This window comes from Lotus japonicus, chromosome 1, assembly GCF_012489685.1.
Source record: "Lotus japonicus ecotype B-129 chromosome 1, LjGifu_v1.2".
NCBI lineage: Eukaryota > Viridiplantae > Streptophyta > Magnoliopsida > Fabales > Fabaceae > Lotus > Lotus japonicus.
Window position 1 is genome coordinate 34,229,563 of NC_080041.1, and position 24,224 is coordinate 34,253,786.

At 36.8% G+C, this 24,224-nt stretch overlaps 1 protein-coding gene and 1 long non-coding RNA gene across 4 annotated transcripts; one reads left to right on the plus strand and one right to left on the minus strand.

Moving 5' to 3' along the window:
• Positions 1 to 585: 585 nt before the first annotated feature.
• LOC130734496 (uncharacterized) lies at positions 586 to 13,794 on the minus strand. Its single transcript, XR_009017966.1, has 5 exons — positions 13,669 to 13,794; positions 13,071 to 13,195; positions 12,281 to 12,487; positions 12,015 to 12,140; positions 586 to 7,994 (listed from the first exon to the last, which is right to left on the minus strand). It is a non-coding gene; the product is annotated as an uncharacterized LOC130734496 (long non-coding RNA).
• Positions 13,795 to 16,653: 2,859 nt separating this feature from the next.
• On the plus strand, positions 16,654 to 23,949 carry LOC130734497 (uncharacterized). Of its 3 annotated transcripts, XM_057586943.1 has the most exons (13): positions 16,654 to 17,100; positions 17,699 to 17,837; positions 18,337 to 18,470; positions 18,610 to 18,811; positions 18,971 to 19,209; positions 19,321 to 19,432; positions 19,569 to 19,710; positions 19,937 to 20,079; positions 20,274 to 20,443; positions 20,811 to 21,107; positions 21,218 to 21,273; positions 22,173 to 22,387; positions 22,592 to 23,949. In XM_057586943.1, the coding sequence occupies exons 1-13, from the start codon at positions 16,891 to 16,893 to the stop codon at positions 23,755 to 23,757; spliced, it is 3,225 nt and encodes a 1,074-aa protein (XP_057442926.1). In that variant the 5' UTR covers positions 16,654 to 16,890; the 3' UTR covers positions 23,758 to 23,949. The 3 variants fall into 3 exon arrangements, with proteins under 3 accessions (XP_057442926.1, XP_057442928.1, XP_057442927.1); XM_057586945.1 differs by lacking the exon at positions 16,654 to 17,100 and having other exon boundaries at positions 17,697 to 17,833; XM_057586944.1 differs by lacking the exon at positions 16,654 to 17,100 and having other exon boundaries at positions 17,739 to 17,871.
• Positions 23,950 to 24,224: the final 275 nt, after the last annotated feature.

Here is a 24,224-nt window from a genome sequence, read left to right on the forward strand (position 1 = left end):
TCTTTTGTGAAGAGATGACATGCACTAACAGATCACCATTCTTAGTTACCTGTGATAGTCTATAACAAAAGAATATACTTTATTCTTTTCCCCCTCAACCACCCAATTAATTCACCCTTATCCTTCCACCTCATTTTCTATCTTCACCACCACTAACTCAAAATATCTTTTCCTATCACACACACTCTCTCCTCACGTGAGCCCCACCCCACCCAATCAGATTCAACCCCTCTCTCACCTCACATCTCTCATTCACGCTCTCTCCCTCGCAATCAACGTTTTCTCTCCTCTCACCCACAACATCTTCTTCTTCATTTTCTTACTCCCTCTGCAACTCAACACACCATGGCAGCACCTTCCTTCTGTATACATCACCATAATCATAATCTGCTCCTACCTTCCTCCTTGACACAAGCAGCCACGACCAAACTCTCTTCTTCTCTCCTCCATAGCCGCGAACACACCACAACCGCGTGCAAAGCTGCCACCACCGTGCCTCCTCCTCACCTCAGAGGCAGCCACTGCCTTCGTCTTCTCCTTGCCTTGTTCCAGCAAGCGTCGCCGCTCCACCACCACCTATAGGGCGAAGAAAATTGATTCAAAACAGAGGAGATGAAACCCTAAAACCGCCACCTTCACCCCTCGATCTCCGCCGAACTGCTCATCAACTGGAGAAACTAACACCACCATTGGACTCTCCTCACTGTCCGCAACAAAACCCCTCCATCAATTTTTCATTCCGTCGCCCTCCGCCAGGCACCGTCTTCTCCGGAGAAGTCACTGAACTTAGAAACAGGAAGCTCTTCCTCTCCTCTGTTCAAATTGATGAGCAATTTATGGTAAGGAACTCTCCTTTCTTCCAATTTCTCATTTACCCCTTTTAAAACCCTAATTCTCCCCTCATTCATCTTCTAACTCCACACTCTGGGCTATATGTTCTTGCTGTTCAGTTTTGATGATCACTAATAGAGAGGAGAGCCATGGCTTGCAAAGAAGGACCCTCCCATTGATTTCAACCTTGATAGGGTTGGTATCTCTTATCTGGATCAAATTATTACTGCAGAGTTTAGGTTTTCCTAAGTCATAAATCCCTTGTCAATCTTGTTGTCCAAATGTTATGTAAAATTTAATGAAGGGAAATATAGATTAGTGTATGTGTGTGGTGTGAGTATTAGTGCCATGTTATTCATTTTAGAGGACCTGAGAGTTTAGTCCTTACTGTACATGAAAGGTTTTTGTGAAAGCTTAAATAAAACTGTAGTTGTTTTGAATATGGTAGACAACTGATATGTAAAAATCTTGTATTTCATATCAGTTTTTGGAACTGTGTTCTTCATAAGAATTGTAGCCCTTTCTGTTATAAAACTTTTGCCACTGGTTTCATGTGAAAGCTTAAATAAAACTGTAGTTGTTTTGAATATGGTAGACAACTGATATGTAAAAATCTTGTATTTCCTATCAGTTTTTTGGAACTGTATTCTTCATAAGAATTGTAGCACTTTCTGTTAGGAAACTTTTGCCACTAGTTTCATGTCGTTCCGACGTCTGTAGCTCAAGTTATACGCTTTTCAGTGAGCATGGGTTAAGCTATCCCGTTTCTCAGGAACTGCTGTTAATATTTGATTTTTTCTAAATTTGTACTTCGAAGTTAGCTTGAAAATTTACAGAGATTTACAAAACTTTAGACGAATTCATAATAAAAATATTAGATTTTTCTGAGTGTATTTGACGTATTTAAAAATTAAAACCTTAACCTTAACATAAGAGTCATCGAACTTCTAAAGATTAAAACCTTAACCTTCTAAAATCAAGTATTTATAGCGAAACTCATAAACTTCTTAAAATTCAACATTCAATCCTAAGTCACATCTCCAACATCAAGATTGTCATTGTAACGCCCCAATTTTTATTATGAATTTGTCTAAAGTTTTGTAAATCTCTGTAAATTTTCAAGCTAACTTCGAAGTACAAAATTTAGAAAAAATCAAATATTAACAGTAGTTCGTGAGAAACGGAATAGCTTAACTCATGCTCATTGAAAAGCGTATAACTTGAGCTACAGACGTCGGAACGACATGAAACTATTGGCAAAAGTTTCCTAACAGAAAGTGCTACAATTCTTATGAAGAATACAGTTCCAAAAACTGATAGGAAATACAAGATTTTTACATATCAGTTGTCTACCATATTCAAAACAACTACAGTTTTATTTAGGCTTTCACATGAAACCAGCGGAAAAAGTTTTCTAACAGAAAGGGCTACAATTCTTACGAAGAACACAGTTCCAAAAAATGATAGGAAATACAAGTTTTTTACAAATCAATTGTCTACCATATTCAAAACAACTGCAATTTTATTTAAGCTTTCACAAAAACCTTTCATGTACACTTAGGACTAAACTCTCAGATCCTCTAAAATGAATAACATGGCACTGATACTCACACCACAGAGATACACTAATCTATATTTCCCTTCATTAAATTTTACATAGCATTTGGACAACAAGATTGATAAGGGATTTATGACTTAGGAAAACCTAAACTCTGCAATAATAATTTGATCCAGATAACAGATGCCAACCCTATCAAGACTGAAATTAGTGGGAGGGTCCTTCTTTGCAGGCCATGGCTCTCCTCTCTATTAGTGATCATCAGAACTGAACAGCAAGAACATGTAGCCCAGAGCGTGGAGTTAGGAGATGAATGAGGGGAGAATTAGGGTTTTAAAAGGGGTAAATGAGAAATTGGAAGAAAGGAGAGTTCCTTACCATAAATTGCTCATTAATTCAAACAGAGGAGAGGAAGAGCTTCTTGTTTCTAAGTTTAGTGACTTCTCCGGTGAAGGATGGCCGGTGAAGACGGTGGTTCATAGTGGCTGGCGGCGGAATGACAAATTGATTGAGGGGTTTTGTTGCGGACGCTGAAGGGAGTCCAATGGTGGTGTTAGTTTCTCCCGTTGATGAGCGGTTCGCCGGAGATCGACGGTTGAAGGTGGCGGTTTTAGGGTTTCATCTCCTCTGTTTTGCATCAGTTTTCTTCTACCCTGGAGGTGGTGGTGGAGCGGCGACGACTATCATTATGCCTTTGCAATGTTACTCGGTTCAACTCTATTTGTGACCTTTTCTCGTATGTGGGACTCTCGGAACAAGGCAAGGAGAAGACGAAGGCAATGGCTGCCTCTAAGGCGAGGAGGAGGCACGGTGGTGGCGGCTAGGCACGCGGTGGTGGTGCGTTCGCGGCCATGGACGAGAGAAGAAGAGAGTTTGGTGGTGGCTGCTTGTGTCAAGGAGGAAGGTAGGAGCAGATTATGATGATGATGATGTATACAGAAGGAAGGTGTTGCCATGGTTGTGTTGAGTTTGCAGGGGAGGGAGTAAGAAAATGAAAAAGAAGATGTTGTGGGTGAGAGGAGAGAAAACGTCGATTGAGAGGGAGAGAGCGTGAATGAGAGAGGGGTTGAATCTGATTGGGTGGGGTAGGGCCCACGTGAGGGGAGAGAGTGTGATAGGAAAATATATTTTGAATGAGTGGTGGAGAAGATAGAAAATGAGGTGGGAGGATAAGGATGAATTAATTGGGTGGTTGAGGGGGAAAAGAATAAAGAATAATCTTTTGGTATAGACTATCACAGGTAACTAAGAAATGTGACTTGTTAGTGCAGGTCATCTATTCATAAAAGAAATAAATAACTTAAGAATAAGAATTCCTAAAACTAAGATAAAATAGTACACGTTGTCATAATTAATGGAAATTAAATGTCTATTAATTCCGGGTTTTACACACCACAACCACCACCTTCGTTGTTATCATCGCTATCACCACCGCCACCGCCACCACCACCTCCACCACCTCAACTGTCATTGTCATCCCCGCCACTACTAGATACCGCCATGTCCCACCACCACCACTACTACAACCACTTTCCTCCCCCGCTACCACCGCCATCCATCATCACCATCACTTCCAACACCACCATTGTCGCTGCCACCACCTAAACCACCACTGCCATTACCGCCGCCACAACCCTCCACCGCCGCCACCACCCCAACCACCACTCAACATCACCGCTGCCACTTCTACACCCACCACCCTCCATCACCACCACAGCCACACCGGCCGCTGTAAGACCCTATTTTTTATGAATGATATTATTTATTGAATAAATAATGAGGTGTGACTTGTTAGTGATTTTTTTGATTTTTGCGTGTGAAAGTTGCATGAAATATGTGAAATATTATCATTTTGGAAATAATAATGTTTGAGTGCTTTGAAATAAAATGATTTTGTGAGGTTTTACCCTCAAAGAGATGAAATGCGTGTTGCTTGGATGCCAAGGGATGTGTGGCCGAAAATTTGAATAAAAAGAGATAAGGGAATATCTTGTTTTTATTTGTTTTACATTAATTGAGGGAAAATCTGGTTGTGCTTGGGTGAGGCCGCAGGTTTTGGGAAGGAAAAGTTGAAAACCCTAGTTGTGCTTGGGTTGAGGCCGCAGGTTTTGGGAAGGAAAAGGGGGGAGGTTTTCTTTTCATTCAAGTGTATAAGCTGATTTAGAAAGGCACCTACACACACTGAATAAACACTGAATACAATATTTGAAAATAAAAATAATTATTCAGCCTTTTCTTTTAAAAAAAACTGAATAAAAACTTAAACAAATAAGGAATATTTCCCCCTTTCATAATTGAAACTCAATCTACTCAATAAACCAGATTTTCCCTCAATTAATGTAAAACAAATAAAAACCGCCACCGCCATTTTTACCACCCACTAACACCATCTTCATTTTTATAATATATATCATTATTCAATATTTCACAAAACATAGGTTTATATTAAAGGTACTCGGTTTGGAGGATTAGGAGTTGGTTTCCTTGAATGGAAAAATAAGGCTATGTTGTTGAAGTGGGTGTGGCGTTTTGGCAGGGAGAGAGATGCACTTTGGAGGGAGGTGGTCTGTAAAAAATATGGTTTACCGCTGCAGCTGATATCTTTTAATGTTGATCCTGCTGAGGTGAAAAAATTATCTAAGCCTTTGGTAGATGTGTATGGCGTTTGGCGTGATAGTGGGCTAGTGGGCAGTGTTTTTAGGGATGGGTTAGCTTGTCAGATAGGGAGGGGGAGTGGTGTGTTTTTCTGGCTGGATCATTGGGTAGGTGCTGCACCTCTTAGCGTGGCTTTCCCTCGGGTGTTTGCCTTGGCAGTAAATAAAAGGGCAATGGTGGGGGAGTGTGGTACAGTCGCAGGTCCTCAGTGGGTGTGGAATATTGCTTTTGTTCGAGATTTTCTGGGTTGGGAGAGAGAATAGTATCATGATTTGCAGGCACTTCTTCAGACTTTGGTTCCTAAACAGGGGGAGAGGGCGTATGCTGATTCGCTCATTTGGAAGCATGATAATATGGGCCTTTATAGTGTTAAATCTATGTGTGCAGTAGTAGAAGCTCGATGGTTCACTGAGGACGGTTGGTCAGTACCTCAAATCTTAAGGCCTATTTTACCTTCCAAAATTGCTTTATTTTTGTGGCAGGTACAGAAGAACAGAATAACTTCTAAGGAGAATCTGGCTCAAAGAGGGGTGGTCTTAGAGAATGGTGCGTCCTGCATATTTTGCTTGTCTACAACAGGGACGATGGCTCATCTTTTTTTGCATTGTCCGAGAATTTGGATGTTATGGATAGCTGTGTTACACAGGGAGGGCATTTCCTGGTCTGCTCCAGCATCAATTTCGACATTGCTGGATGAATGGGGTGCGTTGCATAAAAGTACCTCAAGAATTTTATGGGATTTGATTCCTTATGCATTATGCTGGGAGATATGAATGACACGGAATAATGTGATTTTCCATGATAAATTTTTTGATCCAGAAGCCATTTGGGAGTCTCATGTATTTTTAATATTTACCTGGATGAGAGCTTGGTGGCAAGATTGTCCTTATGATGCAAATGAGCCTGCAAGGGGTTTCACAAAAATTGATGTACATGCTAAGGTTAGCACGCGGCCTGTCATACCTTGGAAACCACCTCAAGGATTGTTTCTGAAATTCAATGTGGATGGTTCTTTCCAATCGGGAAGGGCGGGCATTGGGGGGATTCTGAGGAATAATGTTAGGAAGGTGGTTGGGAAATTCTCTAGAAAGGTGGAGGTAAAACGTGCGGATGAGGCGGAGGTTTTAGCAATCTTATATGCCTTATTATTTTGCCAACAGTTCATGGTATATTCGGTAGAAATTGAGAGCGACTCAAGTCTTGCAGTGGAATGGGTGTGCGGGACAAAAAACTGACCTTGGAATTTAACTCATGAGTTGAATATGATTGACTATTTACTTCCATTGGTGGCTTGTCGTGGGGTATCACATATTTTGAGGGAGGGGAACATGGAGGCGGATGAGTTAGCAAAGGAGGGATGTTCTCGTGAGGAGCCAATTTGGCATTATGTTGGGCACCAAGGCTGACATAACAATTTTGGTATTTTCTTTTGATACTGATTTTTTGCAGGCCGTAAACTAATTGAGTGTGGAAATTCCGGCCATATTTTGCTGCTGTTTTCGCCGTTTTTTGGTTGCTGTTTTTTGGTTGCTGGATGCTGTCTTGCTGTTTTGCTGTTTTGCTGTTTTGCTGCTTGCTGCTGTTGCAGATTTATGCTTTGTTGTTGCTGAAGCTGCTGTTGCTGTTCCTTTGGTCTGTTTTGCTGTTTGTTGGTTGCTGTTTGGAGTTGCTGGATGCTGTTTTCCTGTTTGCTATTTGATGTTTTCTGCGTTTGCTGTTGTTGTTGCTGTTGCTGTTTTGCTGATTGCTGTTGCTGCTGTTTCGTCTGGTTGCTGATTCTATTCGCTATTTTGATGCAATAGAGATTGGAATACTGTTGTTTTTACTGTATACGAATTTCCTGTTGCCGTTTGGCCTATTTCGCATGTTTTATAGATGCATGATGGCTTTCCCAAGTTGGTGGTACTCTTTTTCCTTGCTGGGTTTTTTCCCAATGAGTTTTTCTCAGTAAGGTTTTAACGAGACTCATTCTTGGGAACATGTTAGAAGCCATCATGCGGGTTGGTGGTGGGTTTGGTGCACTTTTAAGCACTTGTTTTGTCAGGAACCATTATGTTTCAGATTGTACGTTACTCTTGCCTTGAGTTATTTTGGCTCAAGCATTTTCTTAATAATATTAATTTCATTTTCAAAAAAAAAAATTAATTTAAACGAAATGATAAGTTAAATAGTGTATTATCAAACGTTGTATAATATTAAAATTTTATCAGGCCTAATACAATCAGACCTATTACTATCAGGCCTTATTGTACCAGACCTTATACTATACAACATACCAAACGGGCACTTACATTAGTTGGATGATCTATCTAAAACGATCGTTTTGCTGCATAGTGATACTTATCTAAAGCATGCGGGTTAAATCCGAACAGCATTCTACCAATTGGGAATTTTTCATCACTGATTGAACTTTTAAACGGGCACTTACATTAGTTGGATGATCCATCTGAAACGATCGTTTGGCTGCATAGTGATTCTTATCTAAAGCATGCGGGTTAAATCTTAACAGCATTCTACCAATTGGGAATTTTCATCACTGATTGAACTTGAACCCTTAAACGGGCACTTACATTAGTTGGATGATCCATCTGAAACGATCGTTTTGCTGCATAGTGATTCTTATCTAAAGCATGCGGGTTAAATCTGAACAACATTCTACCAATTGGAAATTTTTCATCACTGATTGAACTTGAACCCTTAAAAAATTTAGGAAAGCAAGTTTATATCTTAGCAATAACTACAATGTTATGATTTAAACAAAATGATGTTACCTTAAATTTTTCGTGGAATGTTGGTTGAGGAAGTTTAACATTAAATGATGGTGCATCTCCTCATATTTTGCTTTCTTCCTTCTTGAATTCCAAAAATTGTAGTCATGTGTTCTTGTCGACATACGTGACACGTTAACTTTGTTCACATGACTACTTGCAATTTCCGGCATTCCTTTAGCCTACATAATAGTATAACATGAGTCTGGACTGAATGTTACATATACACGTAGTAAACAAAATTTTAAAAACTATGAAACAAAATATTTTGGTAAATTAGGTATTGTATTTTTATTAATTGAGTATGAGACATGCTGGACAAAAACTGCAACATGGTCCATGTTGCAACTTCACTGTGTCTTCAAGAACTTTAAGACGATTACATATATTTTACAAAAATTTAATACAACCAATACTTTTTTTCAAAAATAAAATATAAGTATATTATTAGATGAAAGAAATTACATGAGAACATCTCTCTCATGAAATAGGACGTAAAGACAAAAAACCCACATAGAATTTGATTGATCAACACACAAGAAACCCTCCCTCACAAAGAGGACCGAAGAATAATAAAGCCGATGCAACCATATTACCACCGGTAGGAGCCTAGGAAGGAACATATTGCCAATAGAACTAGAGGTGGGCAAAGAAAGAGCATAATGCTTCAATCAAAAGAGCAGCCCAAAAAATAAAAACGTGAGATCATAAACTTGATGCCTCAACCCAATTGCTTCAAGAATGTACCAACCTTCTTTCTCTGATATAAATTTTGGAAATGAAGGCTTGATAGAGGATAGCATGGCAAAAGAAAATGACATTGGGGCACCCCTCTCATGACGATACGATAGTCCAGGATCTAGACCAGCAAGCCACACACCCCAGCCTAACAAGTCTGCTACCGAATGTTACAACACGATTAAACTTATACTAATAAATATACATAATAAATCAAACTAAAAAAATTAATATAAAATATATTTACATAACATGGGTTTACCTTGGTCACAAAACATTTGTAGTTTACTTGAGCAATAACTCTTATCGACAAAACTATACCGATTTTAAAATTAATTGTTTGGTTTCAGATAAATAAATAAAATTTTAAATTTTAATAAATACGCTTACCAGTTTAGTTCCTAATCCGCCATTTCGTTCAACTTGTTTTACAACTTTGTCCAGTTTCTCATCAGTCCAATAAACAAATGGAAGCTCTTTGGTCATTCTTGGTATGACACCAAATACAAGAACATGTTCAATGTACAACACCTGTAACAAGTTTTAAGCCAATTTTAGTAGTAAATAAAAATTATATTGTAAGCTCATGTGAAAGTTAATGAAATTATCATTAGTAGATAAACACATCTAATAATGTCGGTGGTGATCTTTCGCCGATGGTTCTTAATGCCCTCCACCAAGTAATCTGTTATATATGTAGTCCAGTTACCTAGGTCTCTTCGATTACCAAGATAAGGTGTTGTTTCTAGGTGTAGTTGGTTCTTAAATATCGGTACCAAGAAAGTACTCAACATAAACAAAACAAATTATACGATGAACCCATCTGTAGGAAACACTTCAGATAGCAGATCTTCTTGCAGCTCGTTCAATTTACATGGTCATTTTTTGACATTGTGCATGAATTTGATTCTCTCAATGGTCATTGTGTTTATACTTTCAGAAACCGCTTGTCCGTCATTCGGAATTCCTAAAATGTTGGTAACTTGAGTGGGGCAAAGATATAGTTTGACACTGTGCACATTAAATGAAGGTGTCTTGGTATCAAAACTCTCTCATAGCCACACACAAAGTTTGTATGTAGTTTTGTTGCAGATAACAGTAGTATCCCATCAAACCCCATTTTAGTTGTTGTAGATCTTCTTGGGTCATGTTTGCCAAGTTCGTTGATATACTGGAGAATTGTTGCGGTTCTTCAAAGCGAACAAGTAAATAAACTTTCAAACTGTTATAAAAAATATAACATGGTAGATGAGTGTCAAAAAGTCAATGGTAGTTGCGGTTCTACATTAAGAATCATGTACCACCTCCTCCATCAAGCACCATATTCTTATTCCTAACTTTGATTCTATCATTGACTTTTTGACACTCATCCACCATGTTGATATTTTTGATATTTTTTTATAACAGTCTGAAAGTTTACTTATTTGTTTGCCTCGAAGAACTGCATCAATTCTTTAGTACATCAACGAACTTGACAAGCATGACCTAAGAAGATCTACCATAGCTGAAACGAGGTTTGGCGGGATACTACAACTATCCGAAACAATACTACCAGAGAAACTTTGTGTGCGGCTAATACAGAGTTTTGACACCTAGAAACATTCATTAAATGTGCACGATGTCAAACTGTATCATTGCCCCGTTGAAGTTACCAACATTTTAGGGATTTACGATGGCGGACAAGCGATTTCTAAAAGGATAAACACAACGGCCATTGAGTGAATGAAATTCATGCACAATATAAAAAAAACAACCATGTAATTTGGACGAGCTGCAAGAAAATCTGCTATCTGAAGGGTTGCCTGCAGATGAGTTCACTGCAAAATTTGTTTTGTTTATGTTAAGTACTTTATTGGTATCGACGTTTTAGAACCAACTACATCGAGAAACAACATGCTATCTTGGCAACCCAAGAGACCTAGTAAAGGTAACTAGCCTACATTAAGAACCATCGGCAAAAGATTACCAACATCATCACTAGATGTGTTTATTTACTAATGGTAATTTCATTAACTTTCACATGAGCTTACAATATAATTTTTATTTTGATTACTACTAAAATTGACTTAAAACTTGTTACAGGTGTTGTACACTGAACATGCTATTGTTTTGGTGTTATACCAAGAATGACCAAATAGCTTCCATCTCATTATTGGATTGGTTAGCAGTTGAAAAAAGTTGCAAAACAAGTTGAACGAAATGGATGATGAGGAAACAAAACGGTAAGCGTATTTTCTGCATCCAAACTATTAATTTTAAAATTGGTATAATTTTGCAGATAAGAGTTCTTGCTCAAGTAAACTACGAATGTTTTGTGACCAAGGTAAACCCATGTTTTGTAAATTTTTCTTATATTGAATTTTTAGTTTGGTTTATTATGTATATTTATTAGTATGACAATATTGGTTGTATTATATTTTTGTAAAACTTATATAACCGTCTTAAAGTTCTGGAAGACACATTGAAGTCACAACATTCCATGTTGCAGTTTTTGTCACGCATGTCTCATACTCAATTAACAAAAACTCCAACACCTAATGTACCAAAATATTTTTTTAATGGTTTTTAAATTTTGTTTAATTGTGTATATGTAACATTCAGTTCAGGCTCATGTTATACTTTCATGTTGGCGGAAGGATTGCGGCAACTGCAAGTAGTCATACTAACAAAGTGATACGTGCTGAAGCTTTTCACAAGGGGGTGGCTTAAGGTATTCCTAAATTTGAAGGCTATGTTTTGAAAATCCCAGATGGAGTCCCTCATCAGTCTAAGGGGAGTATGGATTGTGGCTTATGAGTTTGTGAATGGATGACGAAGATTGTGGGCAGCAATACTTACAAGATTGAGGTACTCCTAACACAAACTTCTTCGTTTTTAATTTGTTTCAACCTAAGTGTGTCATGTATCTAAGATAGCAACTGAGCCACATTTAGTCTCTAATTGGTTATTTTGCATAATAGGTGAATAACCTCTCATGTGTGAACCTGACTGTGGAATTGGTCGTTGAAATCAAACAGAAAGTTTTGGGCAAAGTTAAGAATAGAGCAGAAGCTAGTTAAACGATATAGTGGACAATTTTGATGCTTTGCATTTGCAGCTTTTTCTATTTTACTTTATGATTTTTTTTAAGAGGAGACATATTAATAAACTAAAATTTTGGAATTTGAACTGCACATGACTCATGTTTCTTACAAAAAAAAAAAAAAAGCACCCAGTTTCGACTAATATAACTACAGATGCGTGTGACGAATATTTACTCCTCTTACTTTCAAATAAAAGTAATCCTCTGACCCAGTTTCCTATATTTTAGATTTTGCATATATGTTGTTCCTAATAGGTAAATAGTCCATATGATGTCAGTGTGTCCATGATATTTTTTGCAACAATTTGTTTGAGTTAAAACAAGCAAAATAAAATTGGCCATGCACTAGCCTATGGTCTTTAGCATATGTTTATGGGGTTACCTGAAATAATAAGTTGTTGTTGACAAAGTTCCCAGAACTTTTGAAGCACGTGAGCATATGGCCGATATCCTAACCTTTCTACCTTTATCTTGCTGTAATTTGTTGTCCTAAGTAATAGCCATGTTTCTGCAAGTACACAACATACATTTTGTCATTTTGACAATTACACACTTTATCAGACTAAATCTGGGGACTCAAGACAATACATACAAGCACAAGCACACATTAGAGAAAAGAAAAACGAAAACAAGTCCAAGTTCTCTTACCCTGCAAGCAAGTTTGCTTTCATGTTTACCCCTTCCCTTCCCTTGCTGTTGGAGCTAACCTGAGAAAATAGTCCTCTTACCGTGTTAGTGATCTTGTATCATTTATTTTGTTACTGCCATGCCATGTATCGTTAAGCGTGTTTCATATGCATTTACTGGCGGTGCAAAAGAACTTTTGGGAGTCATAAGCCACCACAAAATTACTGTCTGAAATAAAAATGAACAGTATATGTGAATAATCAAGAGACAGGTGCTTAACTTTTGAACTTCTGTTTCACTAATTTGAGAATGTCTTGCTTGAGTGAGAGGGAATGTGAAAACTATAAAGCATGCCAATCGTGCTTTTTACTCATTTCAAGCCTACAGGTCTTTGACATGAGAAGTTGTCCTATGATATAAACTATATATATAACACTGATTCATGGAATACCACAGCGACCCAAATCATCTTCAACACATTCTAATATCAACATGGAGAAGCAAAGTGTTCCAAGTCCAAATTACCTCAACAAGGATGAGTTATGCATTTTGAGGTAGTAAAATAGTATGTGGTTAATGAGTAGCCAAAGCATTGGATATTTCCACTAGTTAGTTACTCATAGTTGGTTTGAATTATTTAGTTATAATTCAGAGTTAGCTTCCAATGCAAGCTTCCTCTGTTTTCTAGAGATGTAACACATTTACATCTAATGAGAATACATAGATTCTTTCTCTATTCTATTTTTTTCATAAGTATTTCGACAAAAAGTACAACAGTACAGGTTCTTAACCATAGTTTTCCCAATTTTACCTTTCCTTCCCTACTAATCAAGTTAACTGATAGCCTGCATCTCTGCAATGCTTTTTTCCACTTCTAATTCTCCTGAAGAGTCCACAAGTCTTTCTTCCTCTTTCTACCATTCACCACCACCTGCACTGCATCAATTCAAAACAGCACACAAAATTTCTGTCAGGAACCTCTCCTACACTCTGCATAATACACCAGACTCAAAGTGAGACTTCAAGTAATAAGGGAATTATTAGCAGCTCAAGCAAAGCGTGAGATTAGAATGAAACCATGCTTCTTTGTACAATTATAGTATTGCTACTTGTTAGTAATCTCCTTTGTTTTTCTTCTCTTAATCATTGAAACCATGCTTATTAACCAGTATATATTTAAAGCACTCATTCAAGACCCAAAAAGAAAACTTCATCACTATAAAGATTTCTAAAATTATTGTTGAGTGGTAACAAGCCTAGTAAAGCAATTGTGCACCTATGTTAAGGTTCCAAGCACTTTGATAAGAAATCATTCATGCGGAACCTAGAAGACTAATGACAGTAATATGCTTAAATAAAGGGATGAGAATGTGTTTACTTGGTTGAAGCAGAAGAGATATATACTTTACCCCTTGAAAGTTCGGCTGATGATCCCTTCATGATATCCTCCTTTGATGTTCTGATCCTCCTCTTCTTGTTTTTCTCGACGGAATTGATTGTGATTCAAACATGGAAACTCTTACACAAGTGATCACTCTCTTCCTAAACTTGCCTCTTTTCCACCAAATTTTCTCTATTTATAACAGTTCACCTAAGGTTTCTTTTAGGGTTAAAATATTTTAATTTATGAAGAAATCTAATGAGATTTTGTTCCTTAATTTGGTTGTTTTCTAATTTTAATAATTTTTTTTAGATTCAGTTTACCTTTTTCTGATTTCTAACAAATCATTATCCCGTAAAAAAAAAAACAAATCATTATCCTCTAGATTATTTCTCGGAATTATTCTCCAAGTACCTTCTATAGCTTTCATCTAGAATTTTCTATTTAATTATTTTTAAAATTATATTTTTTATTATCATTTGAAATAAATTTATTGTTTTAAATTAATTTTGAATTTTAAATTATTTTTTCAATTTTTCTAAACAAAAAGTATGGGTTAAACCCATAAAAAAAAGTATGTGTTAAATATTTCTAAGAGATTTGATCAATTCATAACTATAACGTGACCTAGGGCTGCACATGGGATGAGTTGGATGGATTTTCAGGCTAATCAGGATCCGAACCGATTAAAACTGTTTGGGTTGGGTTGGGTTGGATTTCGTGAATTTTCACATACGAATCCGAACCAACCCAATCCGACAATTTTCGGGTTGGTTTGGATGGATTGATTGAATCGCTATATTAAAATAAAAATAAATCTGGAATATTAAAAAATAAGTAGTCCAAGTCTACATGCAATTAAATCATAAGTTCATAACTACCGTCTACACACATCTATACAACAACACATAACTAAACAAGTACTTCAAGTCTTTAAATATGATAAGTAATTACAAACAAATTAGTCTCAAAGTCTTCTAAAAATTACTCTAGTAGAAGGACTCAAAGTCTCCATAAATTACATAACCTACTAGTAGGTTAACCTACTAGTAGGTTAGGTAAAAATTAAAATTATTAAAAATATATATTAAATAATAAAATATTATTATAGGATTGGATTTCGGTAAGGTTGGATGAATTATTTTGGAATCCGATATCCGATCCAAAGATAATTGAATCGTACTATAAAATCCATCCGATTGACCCGTTGGCCAAATCCAACCCGCATTTTTATCATTGAATCGGATTGGGTTGGATGGTTTCATTGGATTGATCCGGCCTATGTGCACCCCTCGTGACCTGTGTCCGTGTCTTTTTCACCACTTCGCAGCTGCTACGATCCACCTCCTTCGACCACCGTTTATTGCCACACGCCGGGAAGCTAGCAGGAGCCAATGGTGACAACGTCAAATCCCATATAAAATCAATCAATTCGTAAGTAAACAGGAGAGCTGTTTTTTTTCCCCAAGAATGTTACACAGTCACTAAATTGATCAACCATGCGCATTTTACTGTGTAGCCTACTATAGTCTCAATGGTTTCCACTTCAAGCCTCATCCCCACAAAAACATACTGGCTTAAATCACCAAGATAGATCAAACTAGAGACCAGAATTGACTTTTAAATGTAATACTGCATTAGTAAAATTAAAGCATCTGTGTGCATTTACAAGGTACAATTTGAAATTGAGCTTCTTAAAATGAGAGTGCTCGGATCTCCCTGGTGTGCAGCATTGCTTGTGCTGCAAAGCTGCGTTTACGCGGTCGGGCGTGTATCAAAGAGAATCTCAAAGTTTAAAAACAACTCTGAGTCTTGCATAATGAGCAAAGTATGTATAAATGAATGATTATACATGTATCTATAAGCTTGGAGTCCGTTGTAACTTACAAGTCTCGGAAGCCTTGTAGATGGTATTCCAAGACCAAGGTTGTCTTTGGGGTAGCCTTACTTAATAAATGCGTGTTGTCATGCGACCACTCGACCTTTAGCTGGGACACATTGTTCCTCAACTAAGTCATCTTATCCATCTATATGATACTCACTTAGTTGTGAGATTTTTTACCCAATTGTAATGCTATTGAGCCTTTTGACATTTTGGACCGGTGGGAACAAAGACTATTTAGTACGTGTCGGAATGTGGATTATTGTGTTCATTTATATGGCATGGAAATTATATTGATAAGGTTCAGAATGTTACGGGGAATGAGAGATAACATTTCTAAGGTTGAGCTTGGTTGACACATTATCTCACTCAAATAAAATTGTCACTATGTGAATGAGAGAGAAGGGGAGATCTCTGGTCTCCACTCACCTTTTGTTTTTGCTTCTTGTATCCTATCGTGGGGCCTATGATACCATTGGACCAACACTTCATTTCTTGTATTCATTAATTAAAGTTCAGTTCATACAAGGTTTAACTGATTTGCATTTATGATGCTGTTCTTTTTCTTCTTTCAATTTTCATTATTAGGTGGTAGAGACTTTCCCTTGTACATAATTTTCGCAATTCAAATTTCGTGTAGTCAAGGAATCCTAAATTCAGTGAAGTCAATGAAACTCAGTCGTCCGATCAGAATCCTATAGTTTAATATAAAGATAATATTTTAAGTGTATAATAACTTCTTTAAACATTAGCCGTCTGATCAGGATCCGATACTAGGACCTCTGACTGCACCGGTTCCAGAGAAGCTATTCTTCCAAATGATGAGGCTTGCGTTATGGTGTATGGTTTATAGTTACAAATGCAGTCAACAACTCTAGAATTAAATCTTGATTTTCTTCTAATGCAAGTATTAGTATGAATATTTTGAAGTTGGAACATTATTTTCAATTGAAATATAAAAGCTGGAATATTTTGAGCTATAAAAATAGCTGAAGTACCTTTCTATACTGTTCTTTTCCCTCTCCTTTCTTGGTCAATGACAATTTACCGTCATGGTTTTCTATCTTGATTGTTACCCGTGCTTGCTTCTCTTACACAAACTATAAGATTGTACTGTACTCACATTCTCTTATCCTTATTGCAAATTGCAATCATCAATGGACACTAAACAGTGAAGAGTGAACACATTGAAACCTATTATTTAAATTCATTCTGCAATTGCATCTCTCTGTCTCTATCTCTATGCACTCTCTTGCATGCAATAAAGCCTTCTTCACTCTCTTCAAACTCATTCTCCAATCTACACAACAACCAGAAAAAATGTCACTCTCTCACAAATAAGTGGCATTAACTCTACTCTGTTTGAACATGGATCTTCTTAGAGCCTTTAGTTTGTGTACACTCTGTTGGGTTTTGTCATTACTGAGTTCTGTTACCAAATGTGGTGGTTCAGATGTCTCTGTGAAATTTTTGAAAGCCCCTCATGTATTCTCTCACTTGAACTCAGCAACATTTGCTTTTGAAGTCTTTAATTCTGGTAGTGGCAGCACTTGCTCAAACTGCAGCCTCAGTTGCAAGGTTTGTGTATCTTAGTTATGTGTTCTTATGGCAAGTTTTTAACTTCTCTTATGGCCTCTTCCAGTAACTGAATCATTTTTCATAGTGATGTTAATATTAATATATGAATTTAACAACTTGCTATCCAAGTTTATTTTATATATATTTATTTTGCTGTTCTTCACTAATTCTGAAGGACCTGCATATGTCTTTATGCAAGATATGAAAATCGAAACTCCTAATTACATCATCAAGTTTATTTGTTCCTAGATTATTAGAGCTTCAGTATGTGCAGTTTTGTTTTTTGATTTTTGATTTTCTGGAAAAAAGGACGGGAGAGAGGGTGGATTCACATGACAGTTTATCATGTTATAAGTGGTTACTCATACTTCCACGTAGCACCAGGACTAATAATGATGCTTGTTTGCACCACCAAAACTATGTGCATATTTCGAAATACTTCTACAAATTGATTCTAAAGTCAAAATCAACAATGGGGAAAAACTTATGTGAGTAACTTCTGGGGACCAGAATTGATTCCGAGGGAAAATAAGTTGATACAAACATGCTATAAGCCAAAAGTAATTTTTATTATTCTAACATTCTACCATGTATGCAGCTGGATGATGGGATCACATCAGTTTGTACAAAAAGGAAAGTTAGATACTCAAGCTTGCGGGATGGAAATCATACTTTTGAAGTCTGTACCAATAATGGGCTTCAAGGAGTTACCTGTGCTCGCCATAACTGGACTGTTGGTTAAGAAACCATACCTCATTCCTTATGTCTTCAGTTAATTATCATTTATGGGAATTGCCTCTTTTAATTGCCGATGTGTTGTAGATGAATCATGTCATGTGTCTTTGGAATGAAAAAGTTAAGACTAGAATCTTTTGCCAAAAAATTGCAGCATAAAGAGTCCATATGGATTTATTGGACCTTAACTACTAGAAAAAGCCCTAAGCATGCTCACGGGGCTTAAAATATGAGAAGAATCTTTGAGGTTTATGTAAAAAAATGTAACATGCAAAGTAATTTTTCCCATTTTGAGTTGAATAACAAATGCACCTTAGTCCTCAATGCATGCTTTCTGCTTGCATTTTCATTGCATTGAAAAGAAAGCTTACAAAATCATACAAATTAGGAGAACTAGATCTGTTACTTGAACACTATTACTGTCTCAGTGAATTGAGATTAACATATGAATTTGTTTTTCATTGAATACCATTATTCTAACAAATTTTTTTTCTTTTTCAGATACAATTCCCCCAACTGCTTATGTTACACCCTCAACAATTTTCACGAATTCTTTAAATGTTTCTGTAAATATATCTTTCAGTGAACCCTGTATAGGTGAAGATTTTGGATGCAAGTCTGTGAATGCCTGCAATGTAAGTAGGTTACTATTAACAATTGGTTAGATATCTTTAAATATGATTATCCTTTTTATTATGTGGAATGGATAAGTTGTATCGTTCTAACACAATACTGAATCAGCTTTTAATATATTGCTATCCTATTCATTTGCAGCTTCTTGTCTATGGTGCTGGCCAGGTTATACCATCTTCCTTTAGTATGATGCAGCCAAACCTCATGTATTCTCTTCTTGTTAGTTTGTCATCGACAGTTCAATACGGTCGCGCAATCCTTGTAATGGATAGGAATTTCTGCTCTGACATTGCTGGTAACAACTTCACAAGAATGCCAAACTCAAGTGTTTATATACACTTTGGTGAGTGTTTATTTTCTTATTATGTTGTAGTGGTAGAAATCTTGAGCAATTAAGACCTGATAAATTCACTTGTAGTTACTCTACTGGAAAAACAACACTTCATATCAGTTTTTGATGTTCAAAAGCTTGGTTTGCTTCTATGGTGAGGTTGATTTACAGATAGAAGAAAGGCTTATGTCAACATCAGGATTCACGTACCTGAAAAGCTACTTCAACTGAACAGTGAAACTAGAACAGTTCAAGCAACTAATGATTATGACAAGCTAAAGGTGTTCCTGTATTTCTCAGCTCCAGTTCTGAATTCATCTACAGAAATTATGAATTCTCTCAATATTAGCCAGGGCTCACTTGTTCAGACTAGTGCAAAAACTCGTGGAAATCGGAGATTTGGATTCATGGTTAGTTTACTTGTGGATGTGATGTGTTTTACTTGTGTATATCTTACACTTATTCAGTTATTCCAAGTGTATCTCCTTACACTTTTCTTATTTTGGCCATTTTTCTTGCAGATTGCTAATATCTCCTCCACTTCTATAATCTCAGTTGACTTCAATTCGGAGTCTATAATAACCAGACAAGGGACTCCAGTTTCTCCAACTGCACCAGTTACTTTTCTTTATGGTACATGTTATCCACCAAAGAAATAGTACATAGATTTATATGCTTATATCTTTTTAACCATTACTTATATATTTCTATATATATATTCATCTGCTCTTTGCCTTGCTTTCTGCTGACATAGCCATGTGTTCTTCAGATTCTAAGAGACCTGCAGTGATGTTAAGTACATATAGGATGAAAACAAAAGAAGACAATATCCAGATATTAATTAAATTTGGGAAGCCTGTTTTAGGCTTCAATACCTCTAGCATATCAATTTCAGGAGGTTTATTAAAAAGGCAAGTATATTTTAGATGTCCATTTCTTGAGATGTTGTATATTCTGTATCCATACTATTGATTCAATATGTCTGTGTGTGAAAATCTCTGTCTGTCTTTCTCTATATGCATCATTTAAAAATAGAGAACTAATGGGTAGTTCACTAACATTGACTCTTTGAATTATGAGAGTAAAATTCCAGTGCATAATTGATCCTTTCTCTTGCAACTGTTTATTTCTGTACAGTTTTCACCATATAAACTGGAGCACCTACATTGTTGAGCTACAAGCAGATGATGATCATGTATTTATCAGTGTTCCTGAAAATGTAACTCGTGATGTTGCTGGAAATAAAAATCTAGCTTCCAATGTTCTACAAGTGAGGCACTGTAAGATATTTTTTATATTTATCTGCTGCTCACTGTTTTTATTCGTATTGATGTTATTATATCATGGCTGTCTTATCCTCATACCTATCTTGGATGTCATTATACCTTTTTTTCTTTCCAATTGTTGGATGCATGTTTTTAGAAAATTGCAATGCTTAATTGTGTAGATATTTATGATTTCATGGATCTTGCAGACTCTGCACCTATGATTTCTTCTGTGATTTCTGCATTTGCAACTGCTTCTTTTGTGCTAACATCAATTGCGGCGAGTTTGCTCACTGTGTCAACTGCGAGCCTTCAATCCGTTGGCACATTTATGAGATCGTCTCCTTTCTTGATCGTTGATCCAGCGAGGAATCTTTTTGTAAGATACCTAATTGATCTGAGGGCAATTTACACTTATGAATTAGATTATTGTTTAAAATGGAGAAAAACAGTAGCATATATGAAGATGAATATAACATTTTTCTGATATGTATTTAATTTTCACTTGCTAAAATGTTTTTTACAATCAAGGCTTGGAGACTAGTGTTTCTACTTGCTACAGAAAGAATGTACCTGATTTCAGAATTTAATTTTCTCGAAATTTTGTTGCATTCTTTTCTTTCAATACCTTGAACTTATTATACCGTTTCAGTTTTGTAAACGTTTATGCAAATTACCAAAATAACTAAAGCTTGGTAGTAGTGAGAATAAAGTATTAATCAAGTCATTTTTTGTTGACCATGCAGAGAACTATGTGCCATATTCAGGTCTTTGCACTGTCTAGATGGCTAACAGTTAAGTTGCCAGTTGAGTTTTATGAATTTTCCAGGCATTTGCAATGGACCATACCCTATTTTTCTGTGCCATGGGAAGCTGGACAAATGAACCTGTTCATGGTGGCATCTGGTCCTTTTCGGAGCTCTAGTTCCTTTGCCAAAGCTTTGGCTTCAATCCCAAACAAGCTTTTAGACAGGAATTTGAATTTCGCTGCTGCAGTGTATGGATCACCACTTACTTCTTCAGAGTACCAACAGTATTTTGAGGTCAGAAAAAGTTAATTCTACATCAATTGTGAAAATCAAGTTAATTTCTTATCTACATTGATGAAAAACAGTCAATATTCACATCCTTATTGAAAAATGCATGCCTGCAGAGTGAAAATATGAAACCAGAAGCAGAATATATTTTGGATTCAAGACATTCCAGTGGGTAAGTCGTGTGTATATGTGTGTGTCAATGCATTAAAATCATATATATAAAATTAGATCTTTCATTTCCATATGATAAAAGTCATGATAAGGAATTTTTTTTGCTAAAGTATCAATGTTTATTATTATGCCTTTATGCTGTTGGTAGTAAGATCTAGTAATCTATGTTGATACTTTTAAATTTTAATGGTTCTTCCAAAATCTGAGCTAGTGGATGCTCTAGATCTCCAGTGATGGTGCGCAGTCTTGGATGGATTCTCTAGCATGGTGGTGTGCTGTTGACATGGCAGGTGGCGATACCTGCAAAGGCACTCCGACGCTCAAGTCAGTATGAGATCATAGAGAGAGAAGCTCAAAGTCATCAAAGAACAATGAGTTAGCAAAATGAGTAATGCTTATCTAAATGAACTATCAAACCTGTATTTATAGGCGTGGTTAGAGTCTTACTCGAGGCACTTGGCCTTGATGAAGTCTTTATGTAAGACTTCTGAGATGATGGTTGCTTGTAGGCAACCTTGCAATTACCATATAAACGTGCCGGGTTATGTCCGTTAGGCTGAATGTTGGATGAGATGAGACTTGCTTCTGATCGTCTCGGCTGGCCAACATGGTGTCCACTTAGTTGTGGAACCTTCAAGCCACCTTGGATTGTATTGGGCCTAATAGCCTTTTGGGCTGACCAGAACAGTAATGGTGACGGAAAGATTGTCAACTCTTATAATGCACTTTAAACTTATACAGTAATTCGATTCTTATTCAAATAATTAGCATATTGATTTGCAGTACCTTGCATTTGATTCATTTCCTCTACTTTCTCATCCACCAATAACAAAGGCATTCCATGAGATAAGTCAAGACATTGTAATTACTCATTAATCAGATTCATTGTTTTTATTGTAGATGGACAGATTTTTCTAGAAGCATGTTTTGGTTAGCTGTGATATTTGGCAGTTTGATAGTTCTGCATGCTTTTCTCCTCATTATCCTCAAATTCAGGAAGAGAAATTCTGAAACGCCTAGAACTTATGGAGCACTCATATTCCCAAGATTTGAGACATTCCTTACATTTCTTGCAGTACCTTGTGTTTGCAAGGCTTCTGCAGTTCTTATTAAAGGTAATCTTAATCCTCTCAACAAGGTCTTCCATCTCCAACTTAAGAAAAAGAAATCTGAAAAAGAAAAAAAAAAGACATGAACTTATATTCTTTCAGCTATAATTGCATGGTTACTTTCATTTTTCATAAATTGATTTGAAATCTCAATTGCTGTATTACATAATTAATTAGTTTTTTTTTTCTCATTTGGATATATGGCCTTAGGGGGAGCTCTTTCAGCAGTTGCAGTTGGCATTCTTCTGCTGGTTTTGGTGTCCACCGTGCTTCTAGCTTTGTTCATGTTCCTCTCTGTTGGAATCACATTTGGAAAACTGCTTCAATACAAGGAAGTTCATCAAGAAGGTGAGAAATTTCACTGGTACCAAGAGCTTGTGAGAGTAACTCTGGGGCCCGGAAAGAGAGGACAGTGGACATGGAAAGAACAACCTAAATCAGTTTATCTAACAATCCTTGGTCCATTGTTTGAAGACTTAAGAGGCCCTCCAAAGTACATGCTTTCACAGATATCCGGCGGCAGCCATCCAAGCCAAAGCGAACGCATAATCGCCTCCGATGACGAAAACGAAGATGCAGAAGCACCTTTCATCCAAAAGCTGTTTGGGATTCTTAGAATCTATTATGTGCTTCTTGAATCCATAAGGAGGGTTGCACTGGGAATTTTGGCAGGTCTCTTTATTCAGACACAATCTTCTAACACCCCTGTGATTATCATGCTGTCTATAACCTCTTTTCAGCTATTCTTCATGGTGCTGAAGAAGCCTTTCATAAAGAAAAAGGTTCAGTTGGTTGAGATCATCACACTCACATGTGAAGTTGCTTTATTTGCTAGTTTTTTAGTGCTCTTGAAAAAGGACTATTCTGTGAGAACTGAGACAAAATTTGGAATTTTCATGCTGGTGCTGTTCCTAGTGGGATATTGCTCACAGATTACTAACGAATGGTATGCTTTATATATGCACACAAGGCTTCTGGACCCTGAGGAGAAGTCATTCTTAAAAGGTTTGAAAATTGCTTCAATTGGGATTCTTGTATATTTCTTCCCTCAAAATTGCACCAAAAACTTGGAGAAGAAGTTACCTCAAAATGGGCATGGGAATGGAGACACTGGTTTGGAAAGGTATAGGAGCTCAGGGAGTAGGAGCTCAGGTGGTACACCTGATAAACCATGGTTGAAAAGACTGAGGGAACTTGGAAAGCTTAGCTTTGGTAGGGAAAGAAGTGGAGCTATAAATGATCCTTCTACCAGTAGCACCACTAGATGGAGTGGTTTCTGGGGAAACAAAAGGAGTGGGAGCTCTTCTTCTGATTTTAAGTCAAAACAAAGTAGTACATTGCACCAAGATTTGGAAGCCATTTTTGCATCCAAGTGAAAGTCATAGATAATTAAAAATGGACTAGCATGTATTTGGATTTGCCATCCAAACCTGCAACCTTGTTTCCCATTTTTAAATGATGTACAATAGTCTAATTGAACCTTGTTTCCAAGTGGGAATAATGTACGTCATATAGCCTTTAACTTATTTACATTTACACCACTTTTTCTATTTCATCTCACTTTCACCCACTTTTTTATCCTTCACTTATTTTTTTCATTACACCACCCATCATATCTCACTTCTCTCCCTTCTATTCTTATTCCTCTCTAAAAGTGGAGGTGGAGTTGGTGTGAACTTATTCGGTGTTAACCTAGGTATCCCAAAGCCAATATTTGTGAGATAATCTATCGCCCCATTGTTAACGCACAAAGCGATAGAAGACTTACTAATGAGTGTCTTCCACTCGCATGTATTGAGAATCAAACCCCCAGCCTTGTTTACTACACAAACTCACTTAGTTG

Excerpts from the sequence above, each read along its gene's own strand:
- LOC130734497 (XM_057586943.1), top strand. The coding sequence starts at position 16,891 with ATGGATCTTCTTAGAGCCTTTAGTTTGTGTACACTCTGTTGGGTTTTG. Across the intron at positions 18,812-18,970 it reads AAGTGTTTATATACACTTTG|ATAGAAGAAAGGCTTATGTC; the intron begins GTGAGTGTTTAT and ends GTTGATTTACAG. Across the intron at positions 19,711-19,936 it reads TCAGGAGGTTTATTAAAAAG|TTTTCACCATATAAACTGGA; the intron begins GCAAGTATATTT and ends ATTTCTGTACAG.